The sequence below is a fragment of the Triticum aestivum genome, chromosome 7D, assembly GCF_018294505.1.
Source record: "Triticum aestivum cultivar Chinese Spring chromosome 7D, IWGSC CS RefSeq v2.1, whole genome shotgun sequence".
Taxonomy (NCBI): Eukaryota; Viridiplantae; Streptophyta; class Magnoliopsida; order Poales; family Poaceae; genus Triticum; species Triticum aestivum.
Genome location: NC_057814.1, coordinates 471,195,046 through 471,210,151, shown reverse-complemented (window position 1 = coordinate 471,210,151; position 15,106 = coordinate 471,195,046). Strand labels below are relative to the sequence as shown.

The 15,106-nt window shown below is 43.3% G+C and overlaps 1 protein-coding gene across 5 annotated transcripts; it reads right to left on the bottom strand.

The window, feature by feature from the left end:
* Positions 1 to 2,736: 2,736 nt before the first annotated feature.
* LOC123164126 (protein SHORT ROOT IN SALT MEDIUM 1) lies at positions 2,737 to 14,867 on the bottom strand. Of its 5 annotated transcripts, none has more exons than XM_044581550.1 (24): positions 14,661 to 14,867; positions 14,384 to 14,535; positions 14,154 to 14,261; positions 12,250 to 12,271; positions 11,975 to 12,165; positions 11,859 to 11,879; positions 11,702 to 11,763; positions 10,677 to 11,438; positions 10,544 to 10,589; positions 9,962 to 10,054; positions 9,773 to 9,828; positions 9,536 to 9,644; positions 8,537 to 8,751; positions 8,406 to 8,469; positions 7,715 to 7,885; positions 7,602 to 7,632; positions 6,403 to 7,520; positions 6,216 to 6,290; positions 5,924 to 5,998; positions 5,088 to 5,543; positions 3,982 to 4,221; positions 3,830 to 3,871; positions 3,676 to 3,738; positions 2,737 to 3,110 (listed from the first exon to the last, which is right to left on the bottom strand). In XM_044581550.1, exons 2-24 carry the CDS (start codon positions 14,459 to 14,461, stop codon positions 3,021 to 3,023), a joined length of 4,188 nt encoding a protein of 1,395 aa, XP_044437485.1. In that variant the 5' UTR covers positions 14,462 to 14,535; positions 14,661 to 14,867; the 3' UTR covers positions 2,737 to 3,020. The 5 variants fall into 5 exon arrangements, with proteins under 5 accessions (XP_044437485.1, XP_044437486.1, XP_044437483.1 ...); XM_044581551.1 differs by having other exon boundaries at positions 6,403 to 7,517; XM_044581548.1 differs by having other exon boundaries at positions 11,975 to 12,271.
* Between the last annotated feature and the right edge of the window lie 239 nt (positions 14,868 to 15,106).

The following is a 15,106-nucleotide window of genomic DNA, read 5'->3' as shown; positions in this document are numbered from 1 at the left end:
TGACTAAGGCGTTAGTCACGGGATCATGCATTGCGGTACGAGTAAAGAGACTTGCCGGTAACGAGATTGAACAAGGTATTGGGATACCGACGATCGAATCTCGGGCAAGTAACATACCGATTGACAAAGGGAATTGCATACGGGATTGATTGAATCCTCGACACCGTGGTTCATCCGATGAGATCATCGTGGAACATGTGGGAGCCAACATGGGTATCCAGATCCCGCTGTTGGTTATTGACCGGAGAGGCGTCTCGGTCATGTCTGCATGTCTCCCGAACCCGTAGGGTCTACACACTTAAGGTTCGGTGACGCTAGGGTTGTAGAGATATATGTATGCGGAAACCCGAAAGTTGTTCGGAGTCCCGGATGAGATCCCGGACGTCACGAGAGGTTCCGGAATGGTCCGGAGGTGAAGAATTATATATAGGAAGTCCAGTTTCGGCCACCGGGAAAGTTTCGGGGGTTACCGGTATTGTACCGGGACCACCGGAAGGGTCCCGGGGGTCCACCGGGTGGGGCCACCTATCCCGGAGGGCCCCGTGGGCTGAAAGTGGAAGGGAACCAGCCCTTAGTGGGCTGGGGCGCCCCCCTTGGGCCCCCCCCCATGCGCCTAGGGTTGGGAACCCTAGGGGGGAGTTCCCCCTTGCCTTGGGGGGCAAGGCAACCCCTTCCCCCCTTTGGCCGCCGCCCCCCCCCCTTGAGATCCCATCTCTTGGGCCGGCGCCCCCCCAGGGGGCCTATATAAAGGGGGGGAGGGAGGGCAGCAACACACAGCCTTGGGCGCCTCCCTCCTCCCCTGCAACACCTCTCTCTCTCTCTCTCTCGCAGAAGCTCGGCGAAGCCCTGCCAGAGACCCGCTACATCCACCACCACGCCGTCGTGCTGTTGGATCTCCATCAACCTCTCCTTTCCCCTTGCTGGATCAAGAAGGAGGAGACGTCGCTGCACCGTACGTGTGTTGAACGCGGAGGTGCCGTCCGTTCGGCACTCGGTCATCGGTGATTTGGATCACGGCGAGTACGACTCCGTCATCCACGTTCATTGGAACGCTTCCGCTCGCGATCTACAAGGGTATGTAGATGCACTCCTTTCCCCTCGTTGCTAGTAGACTCCATAGATGCATCTTGGTGAGCGTAGGAAAATTTTAAATTATGCTACGATTCCCAACAGCAGTGTCTTCAGCATTGGGTGATCGCAAGTATTGTGGTCCAAACACTGCCACCACTGCCCTGCAGAACTTGTACAAACACTCAATGGTGGTGGACTCGGCCATGCGTGCATAGTCTTCCAGTATATCATCGGGAGCTCCATATGAAAGCATCCTCATAGTTGTCGTGCACTTCTAGAGTGAGGTGAATCCAAGTGTGTCGGTGCAATCCTTCTTGCACTTGAAGTAGCTGTCGAACTCCTGGATGGAATTCACAATCCCGAGGAAGAGCTTTCGGCTCATCCAATAACGGCGTCGAGATACTTTCTCATCGTGCAGTGAAGCGTCGGCGAAGTAGTCGGCGTAGAGCAAGCAATAGCCCTCCAAACGATGCCTCTGCTTGCTCTTCTGGCAGCTCGGCGCCGAGCTACCTCGCCGCGGCTTTGCATTGCTCGCGAACAGGCCGGCCAGAGCGGTGAGGACCATGAGGTGCTCTTCGTCTAGGGCGTCGGCCTCGGCTTCCTCCTCCAGCAGCGCCGCGAACGCCTCCTCGTCGTCCGAGTCCATGGCCGAGCAGACAAACCGCCGAACACCTAACGAGCGTGGTACGCGCGCAACCGCCTGTATCCCTGCCTGCGTGGCCGGAGCGCCGGAAAGCTCGCCCAGGAGCGGGATGGAGGATGTCGTGGTGAACCCTCTTTCCGGCGGGGAAATGGCCTTCCTAGCGGCGGTGGGCAGGTGGGCGTCGCAGGGATCGGCACGGTGGCGGAAGGGGTAGTGCGCGCAAGGGGCGAATCTGGACATGGAAAAATCGTTTTCGCCTGGCAATGGTGGCCCATGCGCCGTTTTTCCTTCCGCCGGAGCCCCCAAGCGCCCCCAGTGCATTGGTTCAGCCTGAGATCGCCGAGCCAAAAAAAGGGGCCGAACCGGCGGAACTCAACGTCCTGGGGGGCCGACTGGGGGATTTTTTCGGCGCTGACGTAAAAAATCTCGTCGGAGGGAGGGGGAGGGGGAGGGCGCGAGTGGAGATGCTCTAAATACTACCTCCATCCCACAATATAAGACTTTGTGCATGCTGAAACACCTTGCAAAAATGTCTTGAGATTGAGGTAGTAGTAACTAAGAATTAAGATAAGAGTATTTTTTATTAAAAAAATAAGAGTATTTTGTTTGAGGGATTAAGATAAGAGTATTACTTACTAACATGCGAACATTCACAGGGCCTCCGCTGTCGCGGCATCGCTAATGAAATCAAGTGGACTTCTCAATGAAGCCTCGAATTATTGTTGCATGGGGTACACTGGCCACTATTTTCTTGCTCTCAACTACGGGTTTTTTTGCTTATGACCCTTGCATTGGAACTCTTGCATATCAAGCAATGTCCACGACATTTAATTATTTACTCCCTCTGTAAACTATTGTAAGACATTTTTGCAGTTAAATTTGAACTACAGACTGAACGACGAAAACATCTTATATTAGCGTACAGAGGTTGTTTTTTTGTTACTACACTAGCTAGTCATATTCTCATGTTTTCCCAACCTGGCATAGTTGACACAGGATTGATTGTGTGGCGCCACAAGAAATTCGAAAATACAACACCAGCAAATGTTATTATTATTAGGCCATTATGTTTGCTGTGTGGAAAAAAAATCTAATGAAAATTTTCTAGTAGGTCAACATACAAACGATATCAATTTTTGTTAAGTTCATTAACAAATATTCATTCAAAGAAATGAAAACTAGCTCCCAGCTACATAGAAGTACACTATTCAGCTGACTTTGCATTGATCATCGATTCACTGCCAAGAATCTCCAACAAACAAGTTCCATAACTCAACGAGCTGCTAGGGCCAAAACCAGGTCCAGATCAGAGGTCAGCTTTCTTGACAAGCTTTGTATAGATAATGCGACCATCCCTTGAAGAATTGCTCTCGGCAAGAGCAATTTGAACCATGTCCTGCAGACAGTGAACAACATGCCAGCGTTAGATGCCGGAAAAAACATCCAAAAGACAGCCGTATTTCATCAAAACAAGAACCGTTATTAGTGTTCTGCATGATGTAAAACCCACACGACGTATGCATGTTGCAGCTCACCACCCCCAAAAGTGCAAGTATATCCAATTGACAGATACACCATATTTTTTTCCATTGTGCACTCGCTAATCGTTAATAGCTAACTATAACCAATCTAGGATGTAGACGTATTCTATCAAGCTAACCAGAAGTTAAAAGGTATCCATATTGAGCTGAGAACAGAACTACTATAAATCGTATATACACTTTTATTTCTTTAAAATTCCTAAGGATTCCAATACTGTGAATCAAAGGACCTAAGGATCCAAATCCTCCAAAAATCCTATAGAATTCATTTGAATCAAAGGAGCATTTCAGCAAGAGGTGGATGGAATTAATAAGTGGGTGAAATTTCAAGACCAGATTGGAACAAATAAGTATCAAGTTCCAGAAGATATGATTACAAAAGATGGCATGGAATCCAACGAACAGAGTCAAGAGACTGACCTTCACATCCCTGTTGGATAAAAATTTCCCCAAGTTGTGAAGGATGCACCTTAAATCATCCACCTGCATTTGTAAAAATAATAAGAATAATGCCTTCACGTATCCAAATGACGAATTGCTTTCAAAAGAACAACGGTATCGCTTATTACACTACCTTTATATAACCAACTCTGTTTTGGTCGAAGTACCTAAAAGCCTAAAGAGGGAAAAGAACATATGTTAGCAATAAACTGGGATCCATGTAATAGACAGAGTTTTAACGTTTAATGCAACTCCTAATCTCTTATACGAGGCAGCACAATGTACCTGCAACAGGTCCTTATCAACCACATCATGTTTCGCTGAATCTCCTTTCTGTGATCCAGATATCTTTCCCTCCTTACCAACAGATTTCTCTTCAACTTCTTTCAAATCTCCTTTCTCTGCTACAGACTGCTTGTCCTCTTCTGTTTTTTCCAATTTAAGATTCTCCGTTGTCCTCTTTCCATCATCTTCTGCGGTTACCTCTTCTGGCTTGGTTTCTCTTTCATTTGAGTTATCCTCATTCTGCAGCAGAGGTTAATGAAGTGACACAGGTAAGCACAGTGTACTCATAACTAGTTTCACAGCACCTACAAGCACACATTCCTTCTATGTTTTCTCCACTTTTTGTTCTCTTTATTCTTTGTTTGCTCGGCTGCTAGCATGTACTCATCCACCATAGTAAGCGAGTAGCTCTACCTTTATTCTTTGTTTAACTTGAATTTTCTATCGTTGAAAAGGCAGTAGAGAGAAAACAAACAGGAAGTACTTTGATCTCACATCTTGAAAATATAAATTTTACCCTTACTGCCGTATTTTTTGAATTATTTATATAAACTCGCCATATCCCTATAAGGCTGTTTATGAAAAATGCCATATCCATGTCGCGTGTCCCATCATCCCAGTGCCCGCGTCCCCATATCAGTGATTCCTACGTATTACTTTCACTAGAGAAATCTCAATATCTGTATTTCTATATTTATAGTGGTGTAAGCTCTCAAACATAATCCAGACATAAAACTAAAGCAATTAGCCTTGACAAGTGAGCTAACACTACTCCACTCCACAACAAGCTTTGATGAGTTGGTGCTTGCAGCTTCCCACTACCCTTCAATTCTGTTGGAACTAATTGGAAATGCTCCACATGTAGAAAGCTAAAATTCCATATTTTGGAAATACATTATTTGAAAACTAGTGGAAAATTCTAAGTGAATTTTACATGAAAGGGAACACAGGCAAATCAACAAGCATCCATGCTGTTATGAAGGAAAAGATCGTCCGCTAACACAAAGAGTAGTTTCTTAAGCAACACGAGCTAATAGACAGCCACTTCGCAGTTGTGTATATTATGTGTGGTGCAAAAGGGTACGGAGGATATATGTGTGCATTACCTGTGCTTCTGCCGGCTCTTCAGCAGTGGCATCATCCATGTCCTCGTCGCCCTCATATTCTACTTCATCGGGATCTTCTTCATATTCAGGATCTTCTTCCTCCATTTTCTCATCAGCTTTAGGTTCATCATGGGCAGCTGCTGACTGATCTGCATCAATCTTTTCCTCGCCCTCTTTCATCATTTCATCCTGGGCAGCATGATCTGTACTCATCTTCTCATCATCCTCTTTGACCAGTTGCTCATGGGAAGCTGATGAATTATCGCCAATTATCTTTTCTCCACCCTCTTTTATTGTTTCATCATTTTTACCTGGGTTACCTGAGGTACTTCCAGTTACATTCTCATCAGTTGTCTTTAGTCGCTTCTCCAAGGATATTGTGTCTTCCTTCTTTAGATCTTCCTCTCTTTGGCGCTTACGTTGATTCCTCCTCACAACATACTGCCTGTAAAGTTTCTGTGCAGACAAAACAAGATATATGAGGAAAACTGAAAACAGATCACTACCAAAACCTACTGGATGCAGCTCTTGCTTCCCTCATGAAGCAACCAATTATTTGCTTTAGTACGCTCCACAAAAATTACCATGAACTAACAGGTTACAAACTTCCAAGTCCCAATTTGGACCATTACAGGGAACAATTATCCTAAAGTTTGGTAACTATATAGGTAGAATGGAGTCGGATTCTCAGTTATGCCCAAACTACCGGACATTTTTCTTGCAAGCATACTCGGCTACCAAACTTCAAAGTTAGATGGAAGTAGACTTGAATGAAAAACTAACTGCTGATCGTGTGTCAAAGCTTACAAAGCATAGACAGAGCACAAGGAAGTTACCTCAAGAAAAGACAAGATCACACAACCCATTCTGTACTGAAGCATTTCGCTGAAAGACTCGGCAAACAAAGAAAGCTGAAAAGTAACAGAAGAACATATCAATCATAAATGTCAAGCCCCATGAGCATCACCACAAAAGCAATTTAGTAATTTCTTTGTGTTATGCTCATAAATTAGGTTAGCAGCGAAAAATACAGGACAGAGATATTTGCTGAAGAAAAAAATGCAGAGGTAGTGATCTCTTGTAATGACAATTAGCAAATTATTACAGAAGCCAGAGCAGAAAATGGACCTCAAATACAGACTCCTCTGTATCATTGGCGGTGTAGTCCAGGAGGCCATCCAATGAAAGGGATGTTGAACGGAGCTGCAAATGAAAACCATTCAATAAGATCTCGTGGGCAATAAGACCATGCTTGAATTATAGTTTATAGTACTATATGAAATAAAAAGATAACTATATAGCATGATGGCCATACTTTATATCCTTTGCTCTTTTTGGCCTGGAGAATGAATCCTGGGTGTTTCGGAGGCTCATCAGACTTCTTCTTTTCTTTGGTGTCAATGGGCGACTTTTTCTTTGAGTCCATCTTCTGGTCTTTATCCTTTGTTTCGTTGTCATCCTTTTTCTGGTCACTCTTTTCGTTTGTTTCATCAATTTTCGGATCTTTCTGTTCTATAACTTCCTGCTGGTTAACATTATCTGTATTTGCCTTTTGATCATCAGTCATTATGTCTCCCTTTATCTCCAGCTCCTGTTCTTTCTTCTGATTTGAGGTATCTTCAGCAGGAGTTTTCAATCCTTCTTCTTTCTTCTGGTTTGAAATATCTTCAGCGGGAATTTTCAATCCTTCTTCCAGCTTAGTCTGTGAATTCCCAGCATCAGTGACGCCTTCAGCAATCTTCTCCGGCTGAACATCCACATCTTGTTTACTTGCTTCAGCAGGTGCAGCAAGGGCTGTTGGCTCAGTCGCTGAAGCAGGAACTTTTCTTTTAACAATCCTTCGAATGACCTTCTTCTTCCCAGTTTTCTTAGCCTCAGGCTGTTGAACGATGCCAGCTCCCGCCTTCTCTTTCCCAAGATCCTCACTTTTCTGTTCAATGTGCTTTTGGACGGTTTTGCTCGCAGTTTCTGCCACGGCATTCTTGTCAACCTGAGGCGATTTATCCACTGGAGCTTCAGCAGTTGGCTTTTTTCGAACAACTTTCACAACCTTTTTTATTATTTTCTTTCTCATGGGCTTTTTATCCTCGGTGACATGGTCAACAGAAGCATCACCAGAAGTGTTCTCTTCAACAACCCCCACGATCTTCTCAACTTGCTCCCCAACATTGTCATGATTCTTCCCACCATCACCAGCAAGATTGACATCTCCATCTTTGCCCTGTTCTTCCATATCAGCATCAATTTTCTCAATCTTGGTAGCACCATCACCCTCCTTCAGTTCCATTTCAGCATCAATTTTCTCAATCTTGGCAGCACCATCACCCTCCTTCAGTTCCATATCAGCATCAATTTTCTCAATCTTGGCAGCACCATCACCCTCCTTTAATTGATCATTCGTACTTTTAGCCTCGTTTGGCTCCTCTAAAACTGCTGACAAATAAACAAGGATTAATTATTTTATTCATTAGACAAGGAAAAGGCAGTGAAATGATAAATGAGGATCTTTCAAACCTTGTTTCTGTTCCTTTGGATCACCTGGGCTCTAAAATGCAACAGGAAGCAAGAACCATTAGTGCCGTTTCAGAAGAAAACAAAGTATGTTATAACAGTAACCACAAGCTTACCTTTTCCTTCATAATCAGTTGCTCCCTTTCTATCTTTGATTTTCGGTATGCAATCCAGTTGTTCCTCCATATATCCATAGATGGTACGCATTCCGACAGGTTTGGCACAAACAGTACAGTAATTTCTTTGTGACTAAAGAGTCCATCATTGCCAACTCTGTTGTAATGGACCTGCAGTATAATGCGTGTATTACATTATGCTGATGACTTCAGCAATAATAACATGCCATGAAAAGCAAATGACTAATTACTGGAGTAAATGCTCTCATATTATCCTATGGAAGAGCCAATAATCCACATACGAGTAGGGTTTGATATCGCATTTGCAACTGACCAGTTACCAGGCATAATTTCTAATATTCTGACGGTTATTAGCAGAAATATCCTTTGGAATATTGTCATTTCAGATAGGGGAGATTTTAAAGCACAAATAGCAGAGAAATGCCAAACAAATTAACAAGAAGCAAACTGATTGGTAAAGAGCCATAATGTAAATGTGCACTATATAGTTTTGGAATAAAGCATATAGGAATATATGTGTTTGCGCTTCTACGATTCAGAAGAGAATCCGGTTATGACCAATTAAATAGAAGGTATATGAATATGATGGGAGGATGGTGTTTTCCATCTAAAGAAGACTATATTCAAGAAATACAGTTCCTAGAAGGTGCTGAGATAGATTTACAAGTACCTCGAGGAAACGATTCCAACTGGTACAATTAGATAGATCGACTTGAACCAGCTCCTTCACATATCTGTCCAAGAAGCAGGGTTAGTAGAGTTGCAAGTCATCCATGGTACATTTACTTGATGAAGGCATACCTGATAGCAGTTCGAATCAAGCAAGAACAGTCAGCCAATGGATCTCCACCATCAAGTGCTGCATTCCAAGGGCCTCCAATAGCAAGAAGTGAACGATCCTTCTTGAATACAGCAAATTTTAAGATATTGTTCAAGTGCACCACTCGTTCCTCAGTACTTCTCATCGATGTTATGTCAGCAAAGGCACCATTGCTCATACCGCTCATCAGAAGTACCTGCGCATGGGCATATATGTAAGCACAGAAGGAAATTACTTCAAGATGGTTGGAGTTACCTTGCAAGGTAAAGACAGCATAACTTAAGTGCCTCTATATCCGGCCAACGTGAGATTGATTTTTTCTTTTTTGGATTACTTAAAAGCACTAAAAGCAAAACTCAAGCCATTGTCAATCCCAAGACAGACTCTTGTGATTTTTTACAATATCAGATGAGCATAAATGCAATGGAAACATTCCTCCAGTTTCAACAAAAAAAGATTAGGCAAAGGCTAGGGGGTGAGCACACGATGGGACTACCATGGAGACATATAAATCGTAGCACCGCAATAACTATATTACATATGCAACATAAAATTGTACTAGCACAACTTTATTTTCTGAGACGTCTCCATGTCACAATGTGATGGAATGATGAAGACATATTTTTCATGCAAGGGAAATTCATCCTACCAAAAGCTAGAACCGGACTAGCATTTCTCAAAAGATTGCTCAAGTGGCAAGCATGATCCAGGGGAAGACCATAACACCCCTAGATAGTGCAGGTCAGCAGCACAGGTTGCACTTCATGTACTTGCAAGCAATAATTTTCTACAAACGTGAGTATTGATGCCCACGACAATTATACCACATGCTTTCTACAAATATTGTTATAGCATGTACAATGACATAATTCATTCAAATAAACACTATCTCTACTTATTGCGGGAGCTACTACTCAAATCAACTACAACTTAATGTAGTTTATACTTCAAAATGAACGCAACATTATAAATAAAAAGACCTTTGCATTCCAAATGGTTTCAGGGGTCTTTATGCTTGATGTGTTCTCAGAAGAGACCAGTGCGCTTTCATCAGCTTTATCGTCATCTTCACAGATGGCATGCTCCAGACTATTTTACAGCAGTGGCAGCAACACAGTATAAAACATGCCATTAATAGGAAGCTCAAGAACATTTAGCAAGAAAAACAATAGAACAGTACATGTATCTACTTATGTAGTCCCAATAGAAAAACATACCTCACTGGTGTATGCAGTGAAAGATTTAGGCTTTCTTTAGCCCAGTTCAAGACAATCTACAGAACAAGTAAATCACAATTAAGTAAGGCAAAAAAAACTACAGTACCATGATTTCACGTTGAGTTTTGATCCTCTTTCTTCGTTTAGAAGAGTGCTGGACCATCAACAGTCATGAATAGAATGTCAAACCTTAGAAAAATCTGGAATAACTGATAACCTAGGATATCTTTTTGTCAAAGATAAACAGTCTCTCTCATCATCCACCAACCGAAATGGCAAAACCTGCACCAGACAGCCCAATTAGCAACGAGTTCCTATTGGGCATCAGACTAAAACTGCTGCATAACTGAACACACTAAATATGATATTTGCATATAAAGGAGACAGAGAAAAATGGAGGATGGAAGACATCTCCGTGATTGCTCAATCATATCCACTCTGGTGCAATCTATGCTTAAGGTGTGAATAGTCTTCCAAGTTATCCAAATTGGAAGAATAAAGAATGAGAGATCTTGAGACAAGTGGTAACAGAAAAGAGAAAGTGGCTAGGAAGGCAAAAATAAGGATTGGTGTAGATAGATGGGTAAGTGGAACCAGAATCTCTCAGATATTAGTTCCGAGAGTGGACACATAAGTTCGCAAAGATCTCAGGCTTTACAAGGACAGCAGTAAAGGAAACTGGAGACCAGAGTGCATCAAGGAGGCACGTATAATTAATACTATCAATTGATTTTCGCAAGAACACTGTGACAAACACAACTGTTTGTTTACCTTGCACAAATAATCTCTCTTTATTTCTTTAATAGGTGAACGATGCCTTCAGGACAACAAACGAAAGTGTTAGTTTAAAAGGCTGCACCAAAGACGAAGCGCATCCACAAAGCTATAGAGAACATGGAGACACCTATGCACAGCATCACGTCGAGGTGAAAGGCGCCGCAAAGGCTTCTCAGACCTAACAGAAGAAGAACGTCGTCGATCACCAGGGGTTCTAGGTGGAGTGCGCTCACGCCTTGAATCAGCTACATGCTTCTTGTTCCGCTCCCTCTCCTTCTCGCGGCGCTCGCGAAGACGTTCTCTTTCGTGTTCCCTTTGACGCTCCCGCTCCCTTTCTCTTTCGCGTTCCCTTATTCTTTCACGGTCCCTTTCCCTTTCACGTTCCCTTTCTCTTTCACGGTCTCTTTCTCTTTCACGGTCTCGAAGGTCTCGCAACTCCCGTTCGCGCTCCCGTTCAAGCTCCTTTTCCCTTTCAAGTAGCAGATCCCTTCGACGATCCTCATCTCTTAGATCCAGCTCACGACGATAACCAATCCGGTCAATTGCACGTTCATCAACCATGGAGATGCCTTGACGTGCACGGGGTAAGATGTTGTCACGGTAATCAGAATCTGAAGATGGATGGAGAAGGCCTTTCCCCGAGGCATAGTCACGTCCAGGGGGCAGACTCATCCCATAACCACTGCTTGATGATCCTTGCCCATAGCCAAGACTATCAATGTTTGTCCTAGGGGCGCCTCCCAACAATGAAGATGTCTGTTGTCCTCCATATGGAACATTCCCAAGAATGGACAAGTTGCGATGCTCAGCTTCAGCCCTTCCATATGTACCAATTTCCTGAGATTCTTGATGGATTGGAGCAGACCTTCCTGCAAAGTAATCGGCTTGTCTGCCAGAAATGCATACTTTACTCAGTGCATGTGCTATGTTTTGTTGCAGTGATAAACACACGAAGGATCGCAAATTTTAGCTTTCCAAAAGTGACGGTGAGATACATTAAAATAACTAACAAATTTTAGTCCTAAGAAGAGATGTTTGGAACATGCACATAGTCATTCATTTGATGCACTTTTTAAACTGAGAATGATTATGGTCTACCATGTGGATAAAAAACCTGAACAACATATAAGACCTGGCTGTGAGCTAATGTACCTCATATCAGACACAGGCGCCAACTGAGCTTTCAGAAGTGGCTGATGGCGCATTGTTGAACCCTGAAAAAATTAGCAGAATAGAAATAATTATAGGCTATAACAGACACCATTAAATGGCGCAGAACGTAGTTTTGTAAGGGAAAGAAGAACGCTACCTGCTCCACACGGTCATGAATCTGAGATATAAAGAAGTGGTCATAAGATTAAGTTTGCTAAATTAAATAATTCAGAGGGGGGGGGGCCCAAAAAAAAGTGAGCACACATTATAGACCTGATGGGCTGCAGGTATATGATCAGGGTATCTTCTATCCAAATCAGTAAGGCCATCCCTCCTGCCAAGATTAGCTGAGTGTTCACCATACATTCTTCTCTCTGATGTGTAATCAGTACCATACTGGTCTAGCTTCTGTGCATATCCACGCACAGCCATATAGTCATCGTTTGGTCTTGCCAAGTTAGACCCTGCAGATCCAGACGAGAACTTGGATGACTGAGATAGTGAAGATGTATGAGGTGGCAGGCTAGGAAGACTAGAAGAATCCGGACCTTTGCCACCAACTCCCCCAACCTGCAAAAAGTTTATTCAGATATTCAGTTAAGATATCGTGCACAGAACTCATGAAACAGTTGTGACACTTGAAACTAAAAGGAGGTGAGATCTGACCATGGAAGAAAGCAATCAACATACAATACAGCTGAAACAAAGGGTTGAGATCGACATTGAGACAAGGCCTAAAAAATACAAACTGAGAAATAACAAAAGAAAAGGACATGAATGACTTAACGCGTTAAATCTGACAAAATGCACAAAATCACAAATATTATGTGAAGGGAAGTACATATAAGTTTAATGCCACACGAGATAAATTCAGCCCAGGAACAGCTTCTTTACCTAAAAGAGTATGTTTATATCATTATTTTCCCAAATCATTTGATTCCTTCATATACAGATAAGCTATGTGTGATACTATGTGTGATACAGATAAGCCAGCAAATTATTCCAGCACTTGATCTGTTTTCTGCTTCGAGGTACTACTAGGACAACAAGTCAGTTAACATAGCCAACTCACATGAATATGCATTCCTTGTCTAAAAGAGGCCCCAATTTGTGAAATTCTGAATGCTGAAATGCTCTAGCATTGCTTGTTTCAGAAATATCGAATATGACATGCCTGGTGCAAGCTCAGTTATTTTGGTAGTGCATCATCATAAATGCAATGATAATTGGTAAAACCATATTCTACTCTATCCTGGCATTAATCAGTATGGTAGGGGCATTCACATAAATGAAATGATAATTGGTGGGATCTATTATATTTTGCCATATTCTTATTTGGGAGACAAGAAAAACTTACGAAATGAAACAGACATCAAATCACCTGGTAATTACGCGGCACAAAGAATGAAACAGCAACAACACAATGCTGACCTTGGGCTTATGTAGCTTAGATAAGTGCTACAGAATCAATCCATTGTTTCCTATCTGTGGTGGAAAATCAGAAATATATCTAGTTTGCAAAAACCCTCAGAAGTCTCTAACACCACTAAACAGTCCGGGCATGATCTGACAGACCTATGCAGGGGAGGGGCAAGGTGGAGGAGATGGCTTGAGGGCAAGCTTTACTTGCAATCCTTCAGATTCTTGCAGTTTTAAGCTGAAGCTTAAACCACACTATCAGGATATAGAATGATGCATACCACGTACATAACTAGTATGTTTTGGACATTGGGTAAGCTATAGAATGGCATCTTTCAGATCAATATTCTAGTGTGGACTAATAGATTATGACGGGCAATAGCATCAGCCACTCAAAAGGGGCATATGAGCTAGATGCTGCATCATTGCTACTTATCTTTCAGGATCTGTAGAGATCTGGTTCTCATTTTATCCCACAGGGCCATTATCGATTCCTAGGTTTTTTGGACTAACAGAATTAGTGACCTTATAAACATTCCAAAACAATTTAGGCACACTTCCAGGATGACATGATACTAATTGCTCTTCATGTGGACAAGGGAAAGGATAAACGAAAAAAAAATCAGGTCCAGGAGGACACCTTAGTTTTACTTGGGTTCAGACAGCAACATTTTAGAAAAATTTATTTGAGCTAGAACTAATAATCATGGCCAGCCTCTTCAGCACTGGCCAAACCTAGTGCTTTCTTTTATCTCCGATGTCCATGTGGATACATCAGATTTATGAGAGCATGAAGCTGCGCAGTTTTACTAACCATTTGCACTCCAAAGGCATCTAACTGGCAGCTAATAACCTTCATTATTTGCCTTTGTCATAAAGATTCCCCCTCTACATACACCGCATCAACAACAACTCACAGAGCAACTTAAACAGTAACAGTAGTGAGCATGGATGGCATTAGGAGGGTAACATAACAAATTGCATAGTGAAACCAATTCTGAAAAATATTCACGAATTGCAGTTAGTTAACCACCTGCTGTGTGCCATACACCGACGCGTAAGGCCCTCCATACTGCCCAGCAGCACCCTGTCCGGCACGGGCACCTGCCGCAGCTGAGGCCCCAAATCCACTGCTACCAGGCTGCAAGCAAAAGTAGGGCAAAAGAGCGCAGGTTTTTGCGCACATAAAAGATGAGAACCTGCCACACATCTGGATATAACAACTAAGCAGATACCAGATCAGCGCATTTTTTAGAGACATACGATTTGGCCGCCGTAAGATTGCTGCCCGCCGTACGGTGGTTGCTGCCCGTAGGGATTGGGCCCTTTGGGCGGAAACATGGCGGACGAGCCCGCCTAGGGATTACTGCGCGCGGGGTCGCGGGAACCAACGGGAATCTCGCGAACACCAGGCCCTGCGAGACAAACCCTAGACATCACACCATGAACAGGGAGCGAACTAGAACCAATCCGGCCGAGACATGGATGCGAGCTGGAGATGGGTGGAATCACAAGATTTGTGCGAGGGCCTAGGGCTTACCTGTGGAGCTGGAGGAGGACGCGACGTTGGAGGGGGCGAGCTCCCGCTCGGAGAATTTCTGGAGTGGGAGAGCTCGGTAGGCTCCGGTGGAAGAGGGGCGAGGGTTTGGCGGCGGCGAGGTGGGACTCCGTAGGAGCGGCTCGGGCTTGGCTAGCCTATTTATCAAGGAAGTCGGACTGAACGAGAAGTGTGTTCATTCCGGGGGGCTCGTTGTGGGCCTTCTGGCCATATAGGGTTCCAAAAAAAATTCAGGTATCCCCTAGAAAAAATACATTCATTGATATTTTAAACTTGCCTAAAAATATATTTTAAATGGAAATATTCTGTTAATAATAGTACGAACAACCTTTTTCTATAGACATGGATACAACAAGAAAAACTTTTAAAAAGAGTACGATAATTTCTTGGTTGATGCGTCTGTCGCCGTCCGATCGATGTGGCATGGA